Below are 18,680 nucleotides of genomic sequence, written 5' to 3' on the forward strand. Positions count from 1 at the left end.
CTTGCGAACCTGACCATGGTCTATGCCTTTTTGTCTTTGCAACAACAGTGACAACAATATTGTTTAGAGAGCATTAAGAGGAAAATTGGAAAAGAACAAGATGGCCACAGATATAAAATAAATTAAAAGTATCTGTAAAAGTTTTTTTCCATATACAAAATAATTTTTTTTTTTTTTTTTTTGCTATTTTTCTTTAATTGACATTGTCTGTACAAACATTTGCTTTTAAAAAGAAACCATATACAAAGGCTGTTTTTACAAGGAGGAATAGGTCTCTCAACAAAAAGTCCAAACTTTTGCAAACTGCCACACATCTCCTCCGAGATGAACATCCAAAGCTTTTGGACCAGTCCTGCACCAGAGGAGAGTGATTCATGACCCCATGGGTATGTGGCACCTCACAAAATGTGCTCTGCCTCTGCATAAAAGTAAAGCCATAAAAATAATGCACAGGCATTAGATGCTATATAATTAGATGGGAAGCAGAGCCATTCATCAATTTACAGTATTTAAAAAAAGAGAATATGTGGCAAAAGCCCCTCATGCTGATTTAAGACTAGAATGGTGATTAATAACATTGGTTGAATTTTTTTTTTTAAAGTCCTTACTCATACAACGTTATATACAGAAATCATTGTTCACGTGATTAACATCTTACAGATTCTAATAATGGCTTTATTTAGAAAGCTGTATGTAAAAAACACAGATACAAAAACAAGTCCTGTACATAAATCATCTCACACACAGAGTTAACGCTCAGCCTAGAGCTGGAAGAGGCAGATCAGATTTTACTTCGAGGTTGCACCTGTTCTGCATTCCACAATTATTGACAAAGAGTGGGTGTATCCCAGTGACAGCCAAGCAGAACATCTTTGTGCTCCTTTTCAGGTGATGCTGTTAAAGCCTTAGATTACTAACATACAGCAATTGGGTCTAATAGCTGTGCAAGTTACTCTTGCTTAATTGCAGCCAATAAGAAGGTCTCAGGCTGCATTATTGGGATATTCTCCTCAAGCAGGATAATGGAAGGGCTCTGAGCCTGGCTTGCAGCTGGGACTAATCTTTGCTGTTACTTTTTTTTTTTTTTTTTGTTCTGTTTTGAAGTAAAACTGCCATCAGCTTCCACTGAGACTTTGCACAGTAAAAAATGATTGCTGAAAGGATCCTGGGTTATATGATCCATGTCCACACCTCTCACACCCATGCACATGACTCAGATTGGTAAACACGATAGCACCAGTGACCAAACACAAGAATCAATCATCAAGTGTTTAAATTACCTTCACATAGCTATGAAGCTACAAGGAGGCATTCACATGGGAAAGCTGATCAACTTCAAAACACGGAAGAACCACTGACTCCAAAATAGAGAAATGAACTCTCCTGACCGTGGAGAATTAATTCATTTCCTATGAACAACTTCCCTTTAAGCACACTACAGTCAGTTATGTAGATAGTTTACCCAAAAGATAAATGTTTACTCTTTGCACAAACTAAAACATGGTTCTTGCCAGCCACAAGTGCTTTAAGAAGCTTCACTCCCTATGGAGAACATTACTGGAAACTTGAAGCTTGAAGTGTTCCTCTGACATCCACTCAAAAATGGAACCAACTTTCTGCAGAGTTGCCTATGATTCATTAGACACTTCTTTCCCTGCTTTTAGTTTCTCACATTATTTTTTCCCCATCAAAAGCATGTTTTGTATTTTTGTTGTGCAAAAATTGCTGGTAAGAAACCTTAAATTTAAGAATCTATGACAGCACAGGTACAACACATTTCCAGAGCAGAACCAATGAGAAAAAGAAAAGCTGCTATTTGATTAATGCAACATCAAAACTCACCAACCAGAGCTAATTCTGGTAAAATAACTGTCATTAGGGTATATAGATAAGAGTTACGAACCAAATAATTTCATGTTAGGAATTAACTACCATAACTTACTCATAGATTATTTGCAGATATGCTCTAGAATATCTCTTATGAACACGTCAATAAATGTGACACTTTCATACCCTTCACCTGCTGAGTTTCTGCAGTGGCATGAAAGAGAAGTCTTTCTGAGATACCACAATTTCCCATGCAGCAGAGATACGTTTTGCCTTCTTCACCCAGGGGCAGTGACATGTTTTAAGCTGAGTTATGAAGAACATATTATTGAAAATGAATGCATGCATGCAATCAGAGACATGTCATACCAAGGAAACAGATATCTGAGTTGTGTTGTCTATGGCTGTTGGAATGTCAGATTTGTTTAGTTTTTTTTTCTTTTTTTTTTTTTCTTGCTGCATTACTCAGTAAACTGATGGAAAGCTTAGGTTTAAAATGAATAAAAGTAGATTTCTAATCTCCCTTCCCATCAGTCACCAGAAAAATGGAGACAAAATTTAACAGTTACTGTTTCCAAAATCATGTACAAAAATAGATTAGTGTGTCCTTCTGACAGTCCCCAAAATTTCGAAGTCTTCTGTAAATTTCTGTTTCATCTCAGTTTCAACAGCAACAGTCAGTCCCCATTGCCATGACTTAACGCCTCGATGAAATTTAAAGATGAATGAAGTTCATGTTCCCATCCCTTGGAATTGCAATTCAGAATCCACTCCGTTTTCATCTTTCTTTGTTTGGATTTACTTCTTCCCCTCCCCACCCCCCTGAAGGAAACGCCTTGGCAGTGCAAACAAAAAGTAGAAATCATGAAAAGAACACCAATGAACAGTGAGTGATCACCTTAGTGCTTCTAAAGGGTCTTCTGAGACGTTATCTGCACGCGCAGGATTCTACTGTCATGTTGGGATACACCTTGAGAACCACATTCTTATTTTCATCAAAGAATAAGATGCTGAGAGAGGACATTTTGTCAGGAACGCAGCACGGCTCAGGAATTCCAGGGACAACACCGACAGCTCTCACTATGCTCTGGATGGTGGCATGGTTGGATGGCTTCAAGGCCTGCAAGAGCAAGAGAAAGCAGAAAATAGAACTGCATAATTGTTAAATACATACGCTCTAGAATAAAATTTGTTTCCTGAAGAAAGGACCTGTGGATGATTGGTTGCAGAGTGCGCGCAACCATCTCCAGTTGTCACCATAGGTGGGAATGCAATTCCGGTGCAGTTCTGCTGCCACTGGATGTCACTGCTGCTCTACTGCCTTCAGCTAGAGCATCCCACTGGGGACATGCCTTCCCAGGAGAATGCCCAGGCAGCAGACCTTGCACCAAGGTGCATCTACGGGTCAAGGCAATCTCTTCTGCTGTGAATTCAGTTTCAAGTGGGCTGCAATTTTGTCATAAAACTTGAACAGCTAGGAGTGAGGCAATCAACATGCTAGCAGCACTATTCATTGGTGGAAGCAAAATAAATATAACTTTTGTGCTGGGAATTAGTGTGAGTGCATCAAGAAAAGCAGAAGTGGATAGAACGTATACAGTGGACAGTACAGAAATATTGTATGTCACGATGCTAATTGGTCCAGTTTTCTGTCTTCCCAGGCTGGGTTGTTCTGCTCATCCTTCTAAGCCAGATCACTGATATACATAAATCTGTAATATACATCAGCAACATTGCTGAATAACTGAGCCCCCAAAGCCCACGTCAGTTGTACCTCATCTTACAGTAACATTTTGCTCCCAAAGACAAAGCTTCCTGGATTGATACTCATGTAAATTGGAAAATATTGTTGGTTAATATACATGAAAAGTGATTCTGACTACTGGGTTAACTATCTTCGTTTAAAAAAAAAACAAACGAAAAATTATACATACAAAAAAAAAAAAATCCGGAATTTGAATATATTCATAAAATGAGAAGTCAATATATTCTGAAAAGTGAAAAATGAGTATGTTAAATTTTACCTCCTGAGCACGTTCAATTCCAAGTATCTGTAGTAATGACACGTGAGCATGAAACATACTTGAGACAGTTTTTAGCCAAGGAGTTTTGTTTCTGTAGGAGTGAAATGTTAACGATGCACTTGAGAGCTCATCTTATACACGTGCCTAGGAATCCCCTGGTTAAAAAATATGCTCAGTCAGATGTCACTGAGAAATACATGCAACAAGATCAGCTGGGCCACGTTTTTAGTTTTGCTGGGATAAGAGATGATTTGCCTTGGGATCAGCATTGAGGGTCAGATATCTGCCTGCTTCAGCCTCAAGTCCTGATGACCTTGTATGCAAGAAATATGGCTGTAGATATCCCAGCGTGGTTACAAAGACATTACTCTCAACCTAGCCAGTAGATCCCACAAAAGGCATTTTTATTCATTTGTTGTCTTTTAATTCAAGAATACCAATATTCCTTAGCAGTAAAAGGATTTTTAAAGTGTCTTTGGCCAGTACACAGCTCAAATTTTTGTATAAGTTCTTTTTGCAAAAACATGTGAAAGCAGCCAGGCTCGCTCCTTTAGTCAAATCCAGAGCAGCATTGTACACAAAATCATTGGGAACCACACGAACACCCTAGGTGTGCTGATCAAATGCAAAGAAATAAAATATCTAAATGAGTTTGAGATATTTCTCATTGTTAATGGTACTGAAATTAAAATCAAGTTTCAGTAAATGCCACGTTAAGGATTCATCAGAAACCATTCATTTCAGATAAGGAATCTATACCATCAAAAATGTTTTGGTTTCCTAAAAAGTGCACATTTTGGTTTTCCTTCTGGCTTTCCACTGGACAAGTCTGAAATTACCAGGGATAATTATAGGGTTCTGAGTAGGAGCCTGATAGTTCCCTGGCTCATGGCACTACACCCCTTGGTAATGGCTGAGGTTTTGATGCAGATTATCAAACAATTCAACTCTGTGGGTGGAGTTTTAAACTCTTTCAATCTAGTCTTTTCAGGCTTGGCCCAAATATACGTTATATTCCAAGGCATTCTTCAGAGTAAGTGTGGTTCTTTTACATATAGAACTGATTTCAAGAATTGCCTAGGCAGACTCAGATATCAGCCTGGATGCATTCAGACACAGTATGATAAGAGAGCTAAGCAAGAAGTCTCTATCTGATACAGGTGTACCTTACATACAGAACATCCCCTGTGCTGACTTCACATCTGCCATGCACACTGCTCTTAGAATGCACTCCTGAAGATAACCAGCTCTGGCACAACTCTCTTGCTGTCAGCAGGGAATATAACAGTAACTGCAGGAAAACCCAAAAACAAGTGCTTTTGGGAGAACTGAAATCCCCCCCTGGGCACTGAAGCATCACGTCCTACACCTGGAGAGGTGGCTGGGTCACTGCCTTCATGCTCTGTCCAGAACATGCTAATGAAAAGCAGAAAAGATTTTCTTGTAGGAGGTGAGGCCAAGAAGAGTAGTGGGAGGGAACAGCACCGAGTGGACTGCAAGCTGCCAAATCTGTGAATGAGCCCAGCTGTGGCCAGGGCTGCACCTGCTGAGCTGTGTGCATCCTTGGGAGACTTGCTGCCCTGTTGAGTTTCATTAGAGATATATTAGGAGCGGGGCAAATGATGTCAGTTATGGGCTTTCGTTCCTGACTTGGGAGAAGGTCTGCCTGGCTGTGTGCTCTACAGTGCTCTGTAAGCCCAACACACACATATAACAGCAGTCAAAACAGCTAATTGAAATCAGGGGAAAGGTAGGGCCAGAAAACTAGGAGGTGGTGAAGGAGGGAGGGGGACGAGGCACATCTGTTCCTAATTACCCAACAGGTTGTCAGCTTTAGGAGCTCGCCCTCAGCAAGGGAACATTATATACCCAGAGGCACAGATTAGTTTGTTATTGCCTGATGGTTAAGGTATCATTTTGCAAACACAGGCTTATGTGTAGCACCAGATATTACATGGCTCAGATATATATGGCTCAAGAATAATACATGGTTCCAGAAGACACTTGCTTTACCTTTATGTAGAACTCAGCTTTTCATTCTCCTCGCAAACAAGGTTATTTTGTTTGATGTGGACAGAATGAACAATCTGAATCTCAGTATGGACAGATATCTTCCCATTGCTTGCAAGGTACTAGGCTCACCATAAGGTCTCAGTTCTCTGCTTTCTCAACGAGCTATCTCTTTGCAGTACATGGTAGCAAGCATTCATCTTCACATCATCTATGTAACTATAGCGCTCTAAAATTCTGTATTCCTCACCCACCAAGTATAGGCTATTATTTGCACAAAAATGATTTTGTTGTGATCAAGCATGCATGTGTGATGCACTGTTTTCTCCTAACTGGAATAACATTCTTATGGTTGGAATGAAGTTTTTATAACAATACCTGCAATAGGAAATGCTAACCCACTTTTAAGTAGAAGGTCACAGTGGGTATTTGAATCATTTGTCTGCCCTTAAAGCTAGAATGAAAAAAATCGGGCCCACTGCTTTTAAAATTTTTAACCTGTTTGGTGTGTCGTGCATGTTTCCCATCAGCAATAAAGGCATAATGTAATTCATGCAAAGGTAATGACTTTATCCCTTGCTATTCCCTTTCATTTTTTTTCCCTTTTGATCCAAAACTATAAAGCCTGACTGAGGGAGTCAGGCACATCAGCTCCTTCCGAAAGAGATTCATCCCTTCTTCAGCTTGCTTTCTTTGGGATCCATATCCTTTGGTACAATTCTTCACCTGTCATTTTCAAAAGGTGACTCTCTTGAGTCCTTTAGCCTCAATATGGCAGTAATGCCTCCTGAGATGCACATCTTCCTAGTGGGTGCTCTACCAACTGACCCTACTGTGGGTCTTGCAGCAAAGACTTCTTCATGGCATGACTACTACCACCTAATAAGTGATTTTCTGAGTCTGGCCTATATTATGTTTATTAAACAGGTTCATAACAAGTTCACACATCATTAGCACTATCCAGGAAATACTTTATGGTTATTTGGGCTCTGGACAAAAAAATAATATCATCAGGTAATACTTTTTAAATTATCTTTACAAGCCTATTTTTTTACTAGCTGTTTTAACCACTACTCTGTGCAGCACAAGACAAAGACACCACTTATTTACCATATCCCCGCATATAACAGGTGACCAGCTGCATTTCACTGATGGAAGGAAAGAAAAGTGCATTGCTTACGGTAACAGTACAAAAAGATCAACAAACACAGTACCTTTGGAATTGGGAACTGACATTCCCCTGAGCAGTAATAGGCATCAAAGGATTTTGGGGAAATAATCCACTCACTCCAGCCAATGTCAGCAAAATCCACTTTGAGATAGCGTCGGGCACAATACCGGGGCTCGTTCCACTGCTTCCTCCTCGCCTTCTTCAAGGTCTGCTCATCAAACTGGAGAGTCTGGCTCTTCTGGTGGTGGTTCTTTCTCTGCTTTTTCTTACTCTTTGCTCTCTCTGTCAGACGAGGCTGGAAAGTTTTGTACGGTTTTCTGTCTTCCCACCTCTCGTCCTCATTGTACTGGTACTCGGCTCCGGGAAGCTCATTGTTCTGCAATGGCAACAGGACGTTGGTGGAGCGTTTTCGCCGCCGTTTTCCAAGGCTGCTCCTCATGTGGTTTTCTGGCCTAGGGAAGACCCTTGCCAAAGGGTTGTGGTGCCCTTGCAAACTAGAAACAACACTCTCTGGCTCTGAAATGGCAGAGTCATTGGCATATACCAGAATGTAGGGCTCATAGTGAAATAGTGCCCTTTTCCACAGGGGATGGCTGGTTGAATCCATTTTGACGCCAATCAGAAGTTCATTGCTCTGTTTTGCTTTGTGTAGGACTTGAGTGATATCTTTCCACTGCCAGGAAAGGACATCGCCGTAAGAACTGGAGATGTTTATTAAGAAATGGCCCAGACTCCGACTCTGGTTCCCAACAGATGGAAAGGTCCACACCGAAAGATGTATTTGAATTTCAGGTTTCCTGTGCCCACGATGAGAACAGCCTCTGGACCGGGAACAATTCCAGTCAGAGTCCAGCAGATCACTGATATAATAATGCAATGAAGCTGACAAGATATTTTCTGACTTGGTGAGTGAAGTCAAGTTAAAAACATACAGCTCCTGACTTCCAGGGCTCCCTAGAAGAATAAATATTTAGATAAGAATACAGGCAATTCAAAATGTCACGGAAACCAAAAGGAACAAATGTATTGCTTTCTAGGTTATAAATTAAGTTTCTGAGAAACTTTCATGCAGTGCTTTGGGAACAGGTTTAGGTTACTAGTCAGAATCATGACAAACATGGTAAACTGGTGATTTTAAAATCACATATTTACTATCTGGTTATACATAACACATATCTCAGTCTAAAAAAACTCATATACATTTGCTACCACTCCTCTGATTTCAGGAAACAAACTAAGTCATAGGAACACAGCTTGATAGTAGATGCACTATAGACTGTACCTATAATCCAGAAACTTGTGTTTCATAGTCAGGTTTTGAGCTTTCTCTCTCTTTTTTTTTTTCTTTCTTTAATTTTAAATACATTCTTCCCTCTCCCAAATGTACCTTGAGTAATCATGGCTGCTCTGGCCTGCCAACAGGTTTGTTTTACTTTGTCCAAGACAAATGGGATATCAACAGCACTGAACCACACCCTAGTCCAGATACAGCTGATGCTGGAGAAAGGCTTCCACTGGCTTCATCAGGCATTCGATTGTCTGTACATCTCCACCACACTGATGAGCCACAGGCCCCTTGTTAAAAACAAGGAAGTGAACCTTGTCCTAGTGATATCTCCAAAGCAGATTATTTGACATTTTTGTCTGGCTGAGGAATTTTACTCAAGGTTGACGCTTTACTTTAAGTTCCAGATGTCCTGCCTATCTCAGAAAAACAACCTTCCTGAGATGGGATGTTTCTCTTCAAACATCCAAGATGGCCATAAATAAGAAACAGCAAGACCAGACATCCTTGAGATGAGGCACAAGTCCAAAAAGGTAACCAATCAGAAAGCATTAGGCATCTTTGTGCTCAAATATGGATAAAGTGAGGAGTGGGACATCTCCCTAAATGACCACCAGAGACCATCAAACACCCCCATGCAAGCACAGAAAGTTCAAATATGTTATGTAATCTTGTACTTACATAATATGAATATGTAATAGACAGGTGTGACTGATGTATTAGACAGACGTGTAGTCAAAGCATTTTGGATTATAAATAGAAGCCAGGGTAAATGATTTGGCATGCTTCACTTTGGGTATTTCCCATATTGTGCAGAATAAATCAGTGTCTCCGCGCTAAACACTTCTCTTTTGGAATATGTCGCCACGGGCTTTAAAGTATACTTTCACATATGCCATTTGACCTATGATTGCCAAATTGTTTATTGCAAATAAACAATTTTATTTATTGCTGGTTCCTCTACACTCTTTGCTCTGCTCCTCCGTGATCTGGGCACCATCTACAAGATGGAGACTTTAGGGCGTGTGGGTACAGCTTCTATACCATGAGTCTGTTAAACAGGGACTTAGATATATCAAATGTTGAATATATTTATATGTACTTGCCAGGATGCAAACTAGGCAAATAATAAAGAAAGCACAGCACATACTTGTACTTCAAAAGCTAAGCCAAAAGACAAGCTGAAATCGTGTGTTACAAAGGATGCCTCCACTCAAAGTTTACAATTTCTCAGTTACACTGAGATCAACTTATTGGCTCCTCAAGTGCCCAGTCACCTTTGCATACACAAATTCATGACCCAGAGCCCTTCACAAAAGAAAGGGCAGAGTTGGGCATGGAATAAGCTGACAACAATCTTGCACAAGAAGAATGAATATCCCTTGCCTTGAAAGACACTGGGAAGAGAATCAGGCTAGAATAATTGTTTAATAATATTTAAAGCTTAGATGTCAGCATTGGATAGACAATTCACCATTTGTAATGAACTAAAAACACACAAGCTCGTCTGACAGTCTTTTGGCTAGGTCAGATACTAATCACAAAGGAAGTTTCCCTCTAGAGTAATCAGGACCAGGACTGCTTCAATTACACAGGATAAATTCACTCATTCTACCTAAAGCATTTCATCACGTTTCGAGACAGCCAGTTAGGAAGTATTTACTAATGCAGCTGGAGATAGGCAGATAGCACTAGAGGAACCCTAATATCCAAAAGAAAGCCAAACTCAAATAACCTTTTAGGGCGGCAAGAACGGGGACAGATGGTGGCAAAATGCACCTATTCTCCTCTGTGCAGATAGAAATAAGTCAAGGAAGGACAATATTTCTTCATGATCAGGATGCTGCTATATCAGTAGGAGGGATGTGGTGCAACACGAGGTTTCCATAGCTGTGACACTAGAGAAGTCAACTTAGCCACAAGTATCTTGCACAAACCCAATGATGCACTCCTAACCCAGGCTGATCTGTAGGAACATTTGGCTAACTGTTAATCCCCTGTATGTTGTGAGAGAAAGTCTCAGAGGCGAGACAATTTTTGTTTTAAAACATCCTGGTTGAACAGCAGCTACAGCTGTCCTTCAGAGCGGGAGAAACACAGATCCATATATTCAGATGATATCCAGAGCTGTAAATATATAGATAGATAGATAGCTTTATGTTTTGAATGACATTCTGGGTGACATTCTGTGCTTCTGGATGCTAATGCTAGAATTGCCATTCAGACCAAGCCAAACAAAAGACAAGATTCTCTCTCTGCCTTCTCATCTCAACCACCCAAATGACCTCTTTTTTTCTAAGAATATTTCTAATATTCTAAACAATATATTTAAAAAGGACGAATCAGCCTAGAAAGACAGAGACCTCCTCCCCTGGGTATCACATGCATAGTTCCAGAAATATGGGAATAAACAAACAAACAAACAAAAAAATAATTGAAACATAGACTTGTCTTGGTGAAATGGGAAAAGAAAAAGCAAAATCATTTATAAATAAGATATTGCTGTTAACATTGCTGTATTCAGCCCAACTTGATGGTAAAACACATAAGGTCCTGGTAGGTATGTTCTCAATATCTGAAAACTAACGTACTAAACTCATTCAGCTTCTAGCTAGTAGTTATATGTGGGATCTTCCTTGATTTTGAACCTAGTTTTAATTCCTGAAGGCTGAAACTGGCTACATACTACCTTTGCAAAAAGCACACACTTCACCTGATCTCTGCTTGGTTTGTAATCACTAATATAATAAGGTTAACACGTAATTTGGCAGAGCACTGGCTACATCGGCCTTAGGAGCCAGAATTTATGATGTCTCATGCATGCTTGTTAAAGAAGTTATTATTTGAATCACTGCTTTATGTCGAATGACAAGTTTTAATTTTAATTCTTTAATAAGAATTCAATTTAACCAATGTTGCTGTTCCTAAAGTGGCCTATTGTGGTAGAACACAAAATAAGCTGTTTTTGTTTGTAAGGAAACTCTAGCTGCCGTGAAGCAGACACAGGAGGAATATATACTTTTGATTAAAAGTAAAACCCAAGAAGCCACTCTCAGTACTTAACTCCACACTAAAGCATACTTGCAGTAGGTGGAGCTATTTTCTCACCGAACACCTAAGAGACTTCAACCACCCCTAAGAGACCTCATTCATTCACAAAATCACCTTCAAATAGACGACTGGCATCCAGCACAGACATCTGTGGCTTAGCCAGGTTCCAGCTCAAGAAAACCCAACTGTGTGACCTGGGATTCCATTACAGCTTAAGAGCACTGTGTCACGCGCATCCTCTGCGTGAGTGATACCTTCTAGTTCTTACTTGAAAGGAGTTTTGCCATCCTAGCTTTATTCTTTTATAGTACAAAAGCCTTCTCAGCAACCAAGTCCATAAGGAGAAGATATAAGAGGAAACCAGCAAAGGAAAAAACCAGCTGAAGGAAAAAAATTCCATGCAAGGAATATACTTCTACCTTCCACACAGAATCACAGAATTGTTTGGTTGGGAAGGGAGCACTAAAGGTTATCTAATCCAATTCCCCCTACAATGAACAGATACTCTGGAGCCAGATTTTAATGGCATTTCTCACTCCCAGTAAAGGTACAACTATAGGAGGAGATCTGAAGACCAGGCTCTGCAGGACAGAGCTTTCTTGGCCTGCACTAGGTAAGACACGGCATTCATGCGCTTTTGGCATTGCTTATATGTACCATGTTGAGCTTTGGAACAGCAGCTGTAAGCTGGGCAGTGAAGGTACTTCTAGGGAGAATGCTTTATTGCTTGTATTCATGTGGATGAGAGGAAATGGCATTATATCATGCCAGGGGAGGCTCAGGAACAGGCTGCCTAGGGAGGTGATGGAATCACTATCCTTGGAGACGTTCAAGAACTTTGGAGATGTGAGACTGAAGGATATGGTTTAGCAGGCATGGGTTGTTGATTGGACTTGGTGATCTTAGAGGCCTTTTCCAACCCAAATGATTCTATGATTCAAACACAGAGTTCACTGTGGCAAGGGAAGGGTGGAGGTACAGCCTTTCCAGGACCAAAGCTGAAATGTCTGAACAAGTCACCCACATGGTTATCACCAAGGCACAAAGTTGGGATGTACTGTCACTCACCAGTTGGGCTCTCAGGGCTGCCAACAGATTTCCAGATGGCTCAGGCCAGCAAGTGGCCCAGCTCCAGCACTACAACTTAAGTTTGTACCCACTCAACCTTCACAGCACAGCCTGTGCTTCCTCACTTTCTGCAATAACCCACAGCTGTTTGTATTGCTTGTTCCTAGCATTAAAAAGGCATTTCAAGAAAAAGTAGTACATCTGTGGAGACTGACATCACCAGCAGGAACGTATTTATGTTACAAGGGGCATTTCTAGGCATCAATAAGCTGGAACAACTCCACTAACATGTGGTGCGTTTACCTTTATGGAGGATGCACTGACATTTTTATGGACTGCCAAATCTATCCCATGGGTGAAAAAGGATGCAATAATGAGGGCCATTTAGTTATACAGTCATCATTAGCCATCATTTAAATGAGATATTAAAGTGGTGCCCTTGTGCCAACGCACAGTTAAGAACAGATCAGTGTTTCAGAGTTCAGTGAGAGCTGGAAATGGGAACAAGTTTCAGAATAGGAACACAGATTTGGAAGCCAGATTTCTACTTTCCTCCCACCTTTGTTGTTACTTGATTTCACCTTCCCCCATTACCGATTTGAGTATTCTGCAAACAAAAGTACAGGATCCTGCTCAGGTTCCTGTGCATGCGTGGGCATTTTGTACCGCAACAAAGGAAAGAAAAGCATTTTAAGGAGGAGGAGAGCATAGCTCTTAAACCACAGGAATTGGCCCAAGGGCAGGTGTAATGCCTAAAATTGCTTGAAATTCAGTCAATAAAAAAGAGTTTAAAGTAATTTCTGTCTGTATAGCTTTACTATAACATCATTAGAGAGACCCTCCAATTAAAGTCGTAGCTTTTTAAATGACTCATTTGCAAGACATGTTCCTTTAGCGATGCTATGATTAAAAGTACTTCCAAAAGCCAACTGCAAGCCTTGTGCTCTCGCCTTTTATGTTTCCACCCTCTGCTATTTATCTCATGCCGTGCGTTTTCCCCATGTCTAGAGCCTCAGCTACTGGAGGTCAGCAGCTTTCTATCAAGCTGAGGTCTGGTCATTCAGGGGCTTTGCTATCTGGCAGGATAAAAGATTATTTGTGTGCAGAAGTTGATGCAGAGGCATGATCATGGAGTTCAACTACATCACAGGCATCAAAGGTTATTTTTTCAAGTGACTCAAAATGACCAATGATGTTCTGAGGTAACTTAGCAGGAATAATGACAAATAAACTTGCCTGAATACAAGATCACGTGAACAGTCATCAACGTCAAAGGCCAAAAACCCCAGCCCCAAAACCAAAAAACTAGTAATCCAGTGAAATCTGGTGCACAAAAGATTGTGGGGCAGCATAGGATGCTAACGCCAGAGGTGCCCACATAGGGTCAAAACTCCTGTCTTGTTCCCTCAGAAGATTGAGTCACAGAAAGGAAAACTTGCATTTGACAGCTAAGATGCTTCTTATCATTAACCATATCTTCCATTTGCTCTTTGGCTGTTCACTACAAGACTGCAGGTGTCCTAGAATTAGAATCATTAAAGTTGGAAAAGACCTGCAAGATCATCTAGTCCAATCATTACCTCCATGCCCACTAAGCTACATCCCTCAGTGCCACATCTCCAGGTTTCTTGAAAACCTCCAGGGACAGTGACTCTACCACCTCCTTGGGCAGCCATAGGCAACACTACTTTTTTAGACTAGAAACAGGGAAGTGGTTCAACCAGAGCCATCTTATGGGCTCTGAAAATTGTGGTAGGTGAACTGGCACATATGGCAGAGGCTTTGCTCATGCAGCCAAACAGCCAGAAGTCCTTTACAGAAAGAGCATGGGACAGAATGGTTTCATAGCTGTATTTGAGATTTTTATTTGTTTCAGAAAAAGAAGTTTATCTCCTGAAAACATATGGTTAATCTACAAATGAAGCCATTAAAGATTTCCATCAAAGTCTCTTGCTGTAGATGCAGGAGAAATCGGTGGGTTACTAAGGGAGTATTACTCATTGCAGACAAAAAGCTGTCTTCAGAGGGGGTTAGCAACAGAGAAGATGTGTTGCTCTTACTCCTCCAACACATTACAACTGATTACCTTCACTGATTCAGCCCCATTAAGGATATGAGAAAGCCAACAGAAAACAGATATTTGCAGCTGAGGAAACTAGCAGTCATACAATCATAAAGGTTGGAAAGACTTCTAAGATCATCTCATCTAACCATCAACTCATCACCACCTTGCTCACCAAGTCAATGCATAGGAGTTGGAAACAAACCACATGAGAAAGAAAATATTGTATATGAGCTATTGGCATGGCAGGACTGGCTAGGCAGCTGGACACAAGGAAAACTGCTTCATTTTGTGCCTGCTACCCCCACAGAACCTTTAATCTCAGTATGGGTTTTGTTGTTATTGATTTATTTTTATTTTTATATGGAAATGCACCTGTATGCCATCAACAACCATGCAAATGTGCTGCTGTTGCCTATGGGGAGAGAAAGACAACAGCCAATTGGTAAAATATTTTGCATAAATACTTATAGAAGCGTCAAAAACCTTATAACCACTTACAATTTATTGCTTTGGCACTTGAACTATGAAAGTATCGAAGGAGAAGGAAAGGGATTAGTGAACAGTGCAATTATAAGTCTGCTGCCACCCAAAGTCAAGTAAGAGTATAAATACAATCAGAAAGACCACAGAGATGGGATTTCAACCAAAGACCTTTCAGGTTTAGAACAACAAATATCTTTAATCAGATATGATTAAACAGAGTGTTATTTTCTTCTTTGGATTATACCTTCCCTGCTCCTTTATTTATTTATTTATTTATTATATCTTACCCTTTTTCAGTGAACGCAATGCTTATTTCAGAGCACAGGAATGTCTACTGGATCTGTACTGCAAAGAACTGCTCACTTCAGAAAGACCGGAAAGCTCCTTCCACACACAGATTCTGTAGGAACAACAAATAGGGTGTCCCAGCTCTCCATCCAACCAAGCTATGTAAGCCTCTCACCTCTCAAACCTCTCTTGTGCACAGAAGTACTTGCAGTAACACACAATGGAGAGTGTTTGCAGCACAGAATCCTAACATGCCAAAGCCATTCAATTATTTGTGGTATTTGATCTCTGTGCAGAGCTATTCTATAATAGACATTGCTGCCTTTGAAGAGTCAGCAGTAATGACTCTGAAACAAACCTTAGTGAGGCCTGGTACTCAGCTCTCAGCTGGTTTTCTGAGAGAGAAAAGAATCTATGCAGAACAGTGAAACTCCTGGACAAAGCTGATTGTTACTGGTGGGTGCCTGTCTGTAAAAGCTTCTGAGTTAGCTCACCACCATCATGGGAAAAAAGGAAACTGCCACATTGGGCTGTTCTGTACAGCAGAATAATGCTCAAAAACAAACAAACAAACAAGTTTTCAGGATGCAGTGGATATGGGAAACTCAGCATAGTCAGGGTCAGATTGAAGTTGTGGCATTTCCATGCAGCCCTGACAGAGGTCAGACACACAGCAGAGTGGAGCAAGGGAGTACAGCTGAAGCAGCGCTGCCTTCCCTTTCTGCAGGGCACAGTTCTTCTCAGATACTGCCATGCTAAATACATAACCTGCTCCTTATAAATACCCTTTTAAGAGAAGCAACTTCATGTTGTCTCACATATATATACATATGTATGTATGTCACACATATATACCTGTAAAGCAGTCTATAATCAGGACTGAGATATAATAGCCACTGCCAAAAATGAAACTGCGCTCACTGTGCACAAACCATCCATCAACATCACCCATTCCCCATTGCTCCCAAAAAGGGGAGATTTAGATTGGATACAAGGAAGAAGGTTTTTTTTTTTTTTACAATACAGGTGGAGAGGTGTTGGCACAGGTTGACAGAAAGGTTGTGGATGCCCCATCCCTGGATACAGTCAAAGTCAGACTGGAGGGGCTTTGAGCACCTGCTGTACCCTGTTCCTCACAGAGGGACTGGATTGGATGGTCTTCAAGGGTCCCTTCCAACTCAAACAATTTTATGATTCAATCACCACCACTCACTGTAACCAGTACCCCGATGTAACTATGAGCAATCCAACGGATTACCAGGGCACATTACTGCTCCATCACACGCAAACCAACCTCGATTCCAACAGAAGTAACACATGCACAGCACAGATAAAAGGAGACTGCGGAAAGCATATATTAATTACTCCACTTCCCTCATATGGCACTCAGATATCACCCAGGAGAGAGCTGTACAGATAAAGCAGTCATTACAACACACTACGCACTGCATCCCCAAGCACACAAGCGTAGCCGCAGGACACGTTACTTTCTTCATCTCCGCGTTCCCCGAGCACGGGGCAGCAGCGCCCATTCCATCCCTTCGCTCCCTCAGCCGCCGCTCACCTGCAGCCCTCGGGCGGAACCCTCGCACGGTGTTCCCGCGCCGGAGGTGCGGGGCGGGCGGCTCTCGGGGCGGCTCCGCAGGACCCGCGCTGTACTGCGCGTAAAGGCGCAGCATATGCTCCGACACCTTGTCCCCCGGCTGCAGCCCGTGGTCACCTGTTCTCTCCCGGCCGCCCCAAGCAGCCCTCCGCCGCAGCCCGACCCAGCGTGCCCGCAGCACGTCCCCCGGAGTCAGGCATAGGCAGCCCAGGCACAAGCACAGCACCCAGCGGGCCGGAGCCGCCATCGTGTACCCCGGCACTCGAGACGCGGTGTGCGGGAAGCTCAGAGCCGCGGATTGCTCTTTTCGGGGGTTTAAAAAAAAAAAAAAAAAAAAAAAAAAAAAAAAAAAAAAGAGAAAGAGAGAAAGAAAAAAAAAAAAAAAAAAAAAAAAGGAAAAAAAGAAAAGAAAAGAAAGAAAAATGAAGGGGAAAAAAATAAAGCAGCGGGGGTGGTAAAAAACAACACCGCCTCGCAGAGTGCCTGTCCTTCCCGGTGCTGGCAGCAGTGAGGGTGTTTATTTCCCGTGGCGAGAGGTGGAGGTGTTGCTCGCTCCTCGCCCCGACTGCTGCAGGCGCACCCGGGTGAGTTTTGGTGGGGTGTGAGCGGTGCGTGTGCAGCGTGAGCGCGGCTCCTGGGGCCGTTCCGCGGCCAATCGCACCGCCTCCTCGCTTCTGGGCTCCGGCTGCGAGCGAGAGGCAAAGCGAAGGGGAAACCACCACCCAGAGAGAAAAGCGTACAGGGACGGAGGTGGCTCTGGAAATGCAATCACGGCGCTGAGTGCAGCTGGGGAGTCAGCAGGGCGGGGGGCGTTCCCCTCCCACCTCCACCCAGCGCTTTCCGAAGGCGGTTATGCTTGGAATGAAACAGAAACCTTCAGTCAAAGTGCATCCAACCATCTCCCCTCGAATATCTGAGCAGGTGGAAGGGGTGGTGGCCAGGTTTGCAGACCGCCTCCTGCCCTCAGGTCCCCTTTCGGGCACCAGAGCCCTTCTTCAGGATCAGGTTTGGCGTGCTGCCTTTCAGCACCAAAAGGACAGAGAACTCCCACCCTGTGCTAGCGGCGCACAGCTCAGGTGTGAACCGTTGATTCTTCTAAGATATGCTCTGCAACACAGATTGTCTTATCTCCTGCATCTGGTGGGGGAAGGCACAGCAGGTGGAAGAGAAGCAACTCTGCCTTGTCATAATTTGTGAATATGCATATTCACCCAGAATCACAGAACCATTAAGGAAAAGACCTCACCAAGTCCAACCACCAACCCATCCCCAGCATGCCCACTGACCACATCCCTCAGTGCCACATCTCCACAGTTTCTGAACACCTGCAAGGATGGTGACTGTACCACCACTCTGGACAGCCTGTGCCAATCCCTCACCTCCTTTTCCGAGATGAAATATTTCCTCAGATCCAACCTGGATGTTCCTGGGATACATGTGCTAATGGCAGAGCAGATGAGTTTGCATGCATCCATATTTGAATGCTTATAGTCAAGAAACGAAACACTTATTTTCAGAGAGTTTTAAAGTATCTGATTTGCCATATATATCTAAAATGTTTGTACCTATCCGTTCTCTCACACACAATTTCAATAATGGTGTCAATAGGAAGATTAACTGTACTTATCATTTGTCTGTATAAGAAATTCAGACCAGCGCTACATAAAAATTGTGCATTTGAGCATATCTCACTAAAACAGCAAGGTATGGTAGGGCCTTGGACACAAATGATAAAACCAATGCAGTTCTCTGCAGGAAGAAAACAAAATAACTTCAACTGACAGCTAATAAATTCAGCACAAATG

General features: G+C 42.1%; 1 protein-coding gene across 1 annotated transcript; it reads right to left on the minus strand.

The window, feature by feature from the left end:
- Positions 1 to 1,062: 1,062 nt before the first annotated feature.
- BMP3 (bone morphogenetic protein 3) lies at positions 1,063 to 17,677 on the minus strand. The gene is made up of 3 exons (XM_052682495.1): positions 16,837 to 17,677; positions 7,076 to 7,986; positions 1,063 to 2,947 (listed from the first exon to the last, which is right to left on the minus strand). Exons 1-3 carry the CDS (start codon positions 17,120 to 17,122, stop codon positions 2,756 to 2,758), a joined length of 1,389 nt encoding a protein of 462 aa, XP_052538455.1. The 5' UTR covers positions 17,123 to 17,677; the 3' UTR covers positions 1,063 to 2,755.
- Positions 17,678 to 18,680: the final 1,003 nt, after the last annotated feature.

Source organism: Tympanuchus pallidicinctus, unplaced genomic scaffold (assembly GCF_026119805.1).
Source record: "Tympanuchus pallidicinctus isolate F22 unplaced genomic scaffold, pur_lepc_1.0 scaffold2, whole genome shotgun sequence".
Lineage (NCBI taxonomy): Eukaryota > Metazoa > Chordata > Aves > Galliformes > Phasianidae > Tympanuchus > Tympanuchus pallidicinctus.

Excerpts from the sequence above, each read along its gene's own strand:
- BMP3 (XM_052682495.1), bottom strand. The coding sequence starts at position 17,122 with ATGGCGGCTCCGGCCCGCTGGGTGCTGTGCTTGTGCCTGGGCTGCCTA. Across the intron at positions 7,987-16,836 it reads GTTCCGCCCGAGGGCTGCAG|GGAGCCCTGGAAGTCAGGAG; the intron begins GTGAGCGGCGGC and ends TTATTCTTCTAG. Across the intron at positions 2,948-7,075 it reads GTCAGTTCCCAATTCCAAAG|GCCTTGAAGCCATCCAACCA; the intron begins GTACTGTGTTTG and ends TTGCTCTTGCAG.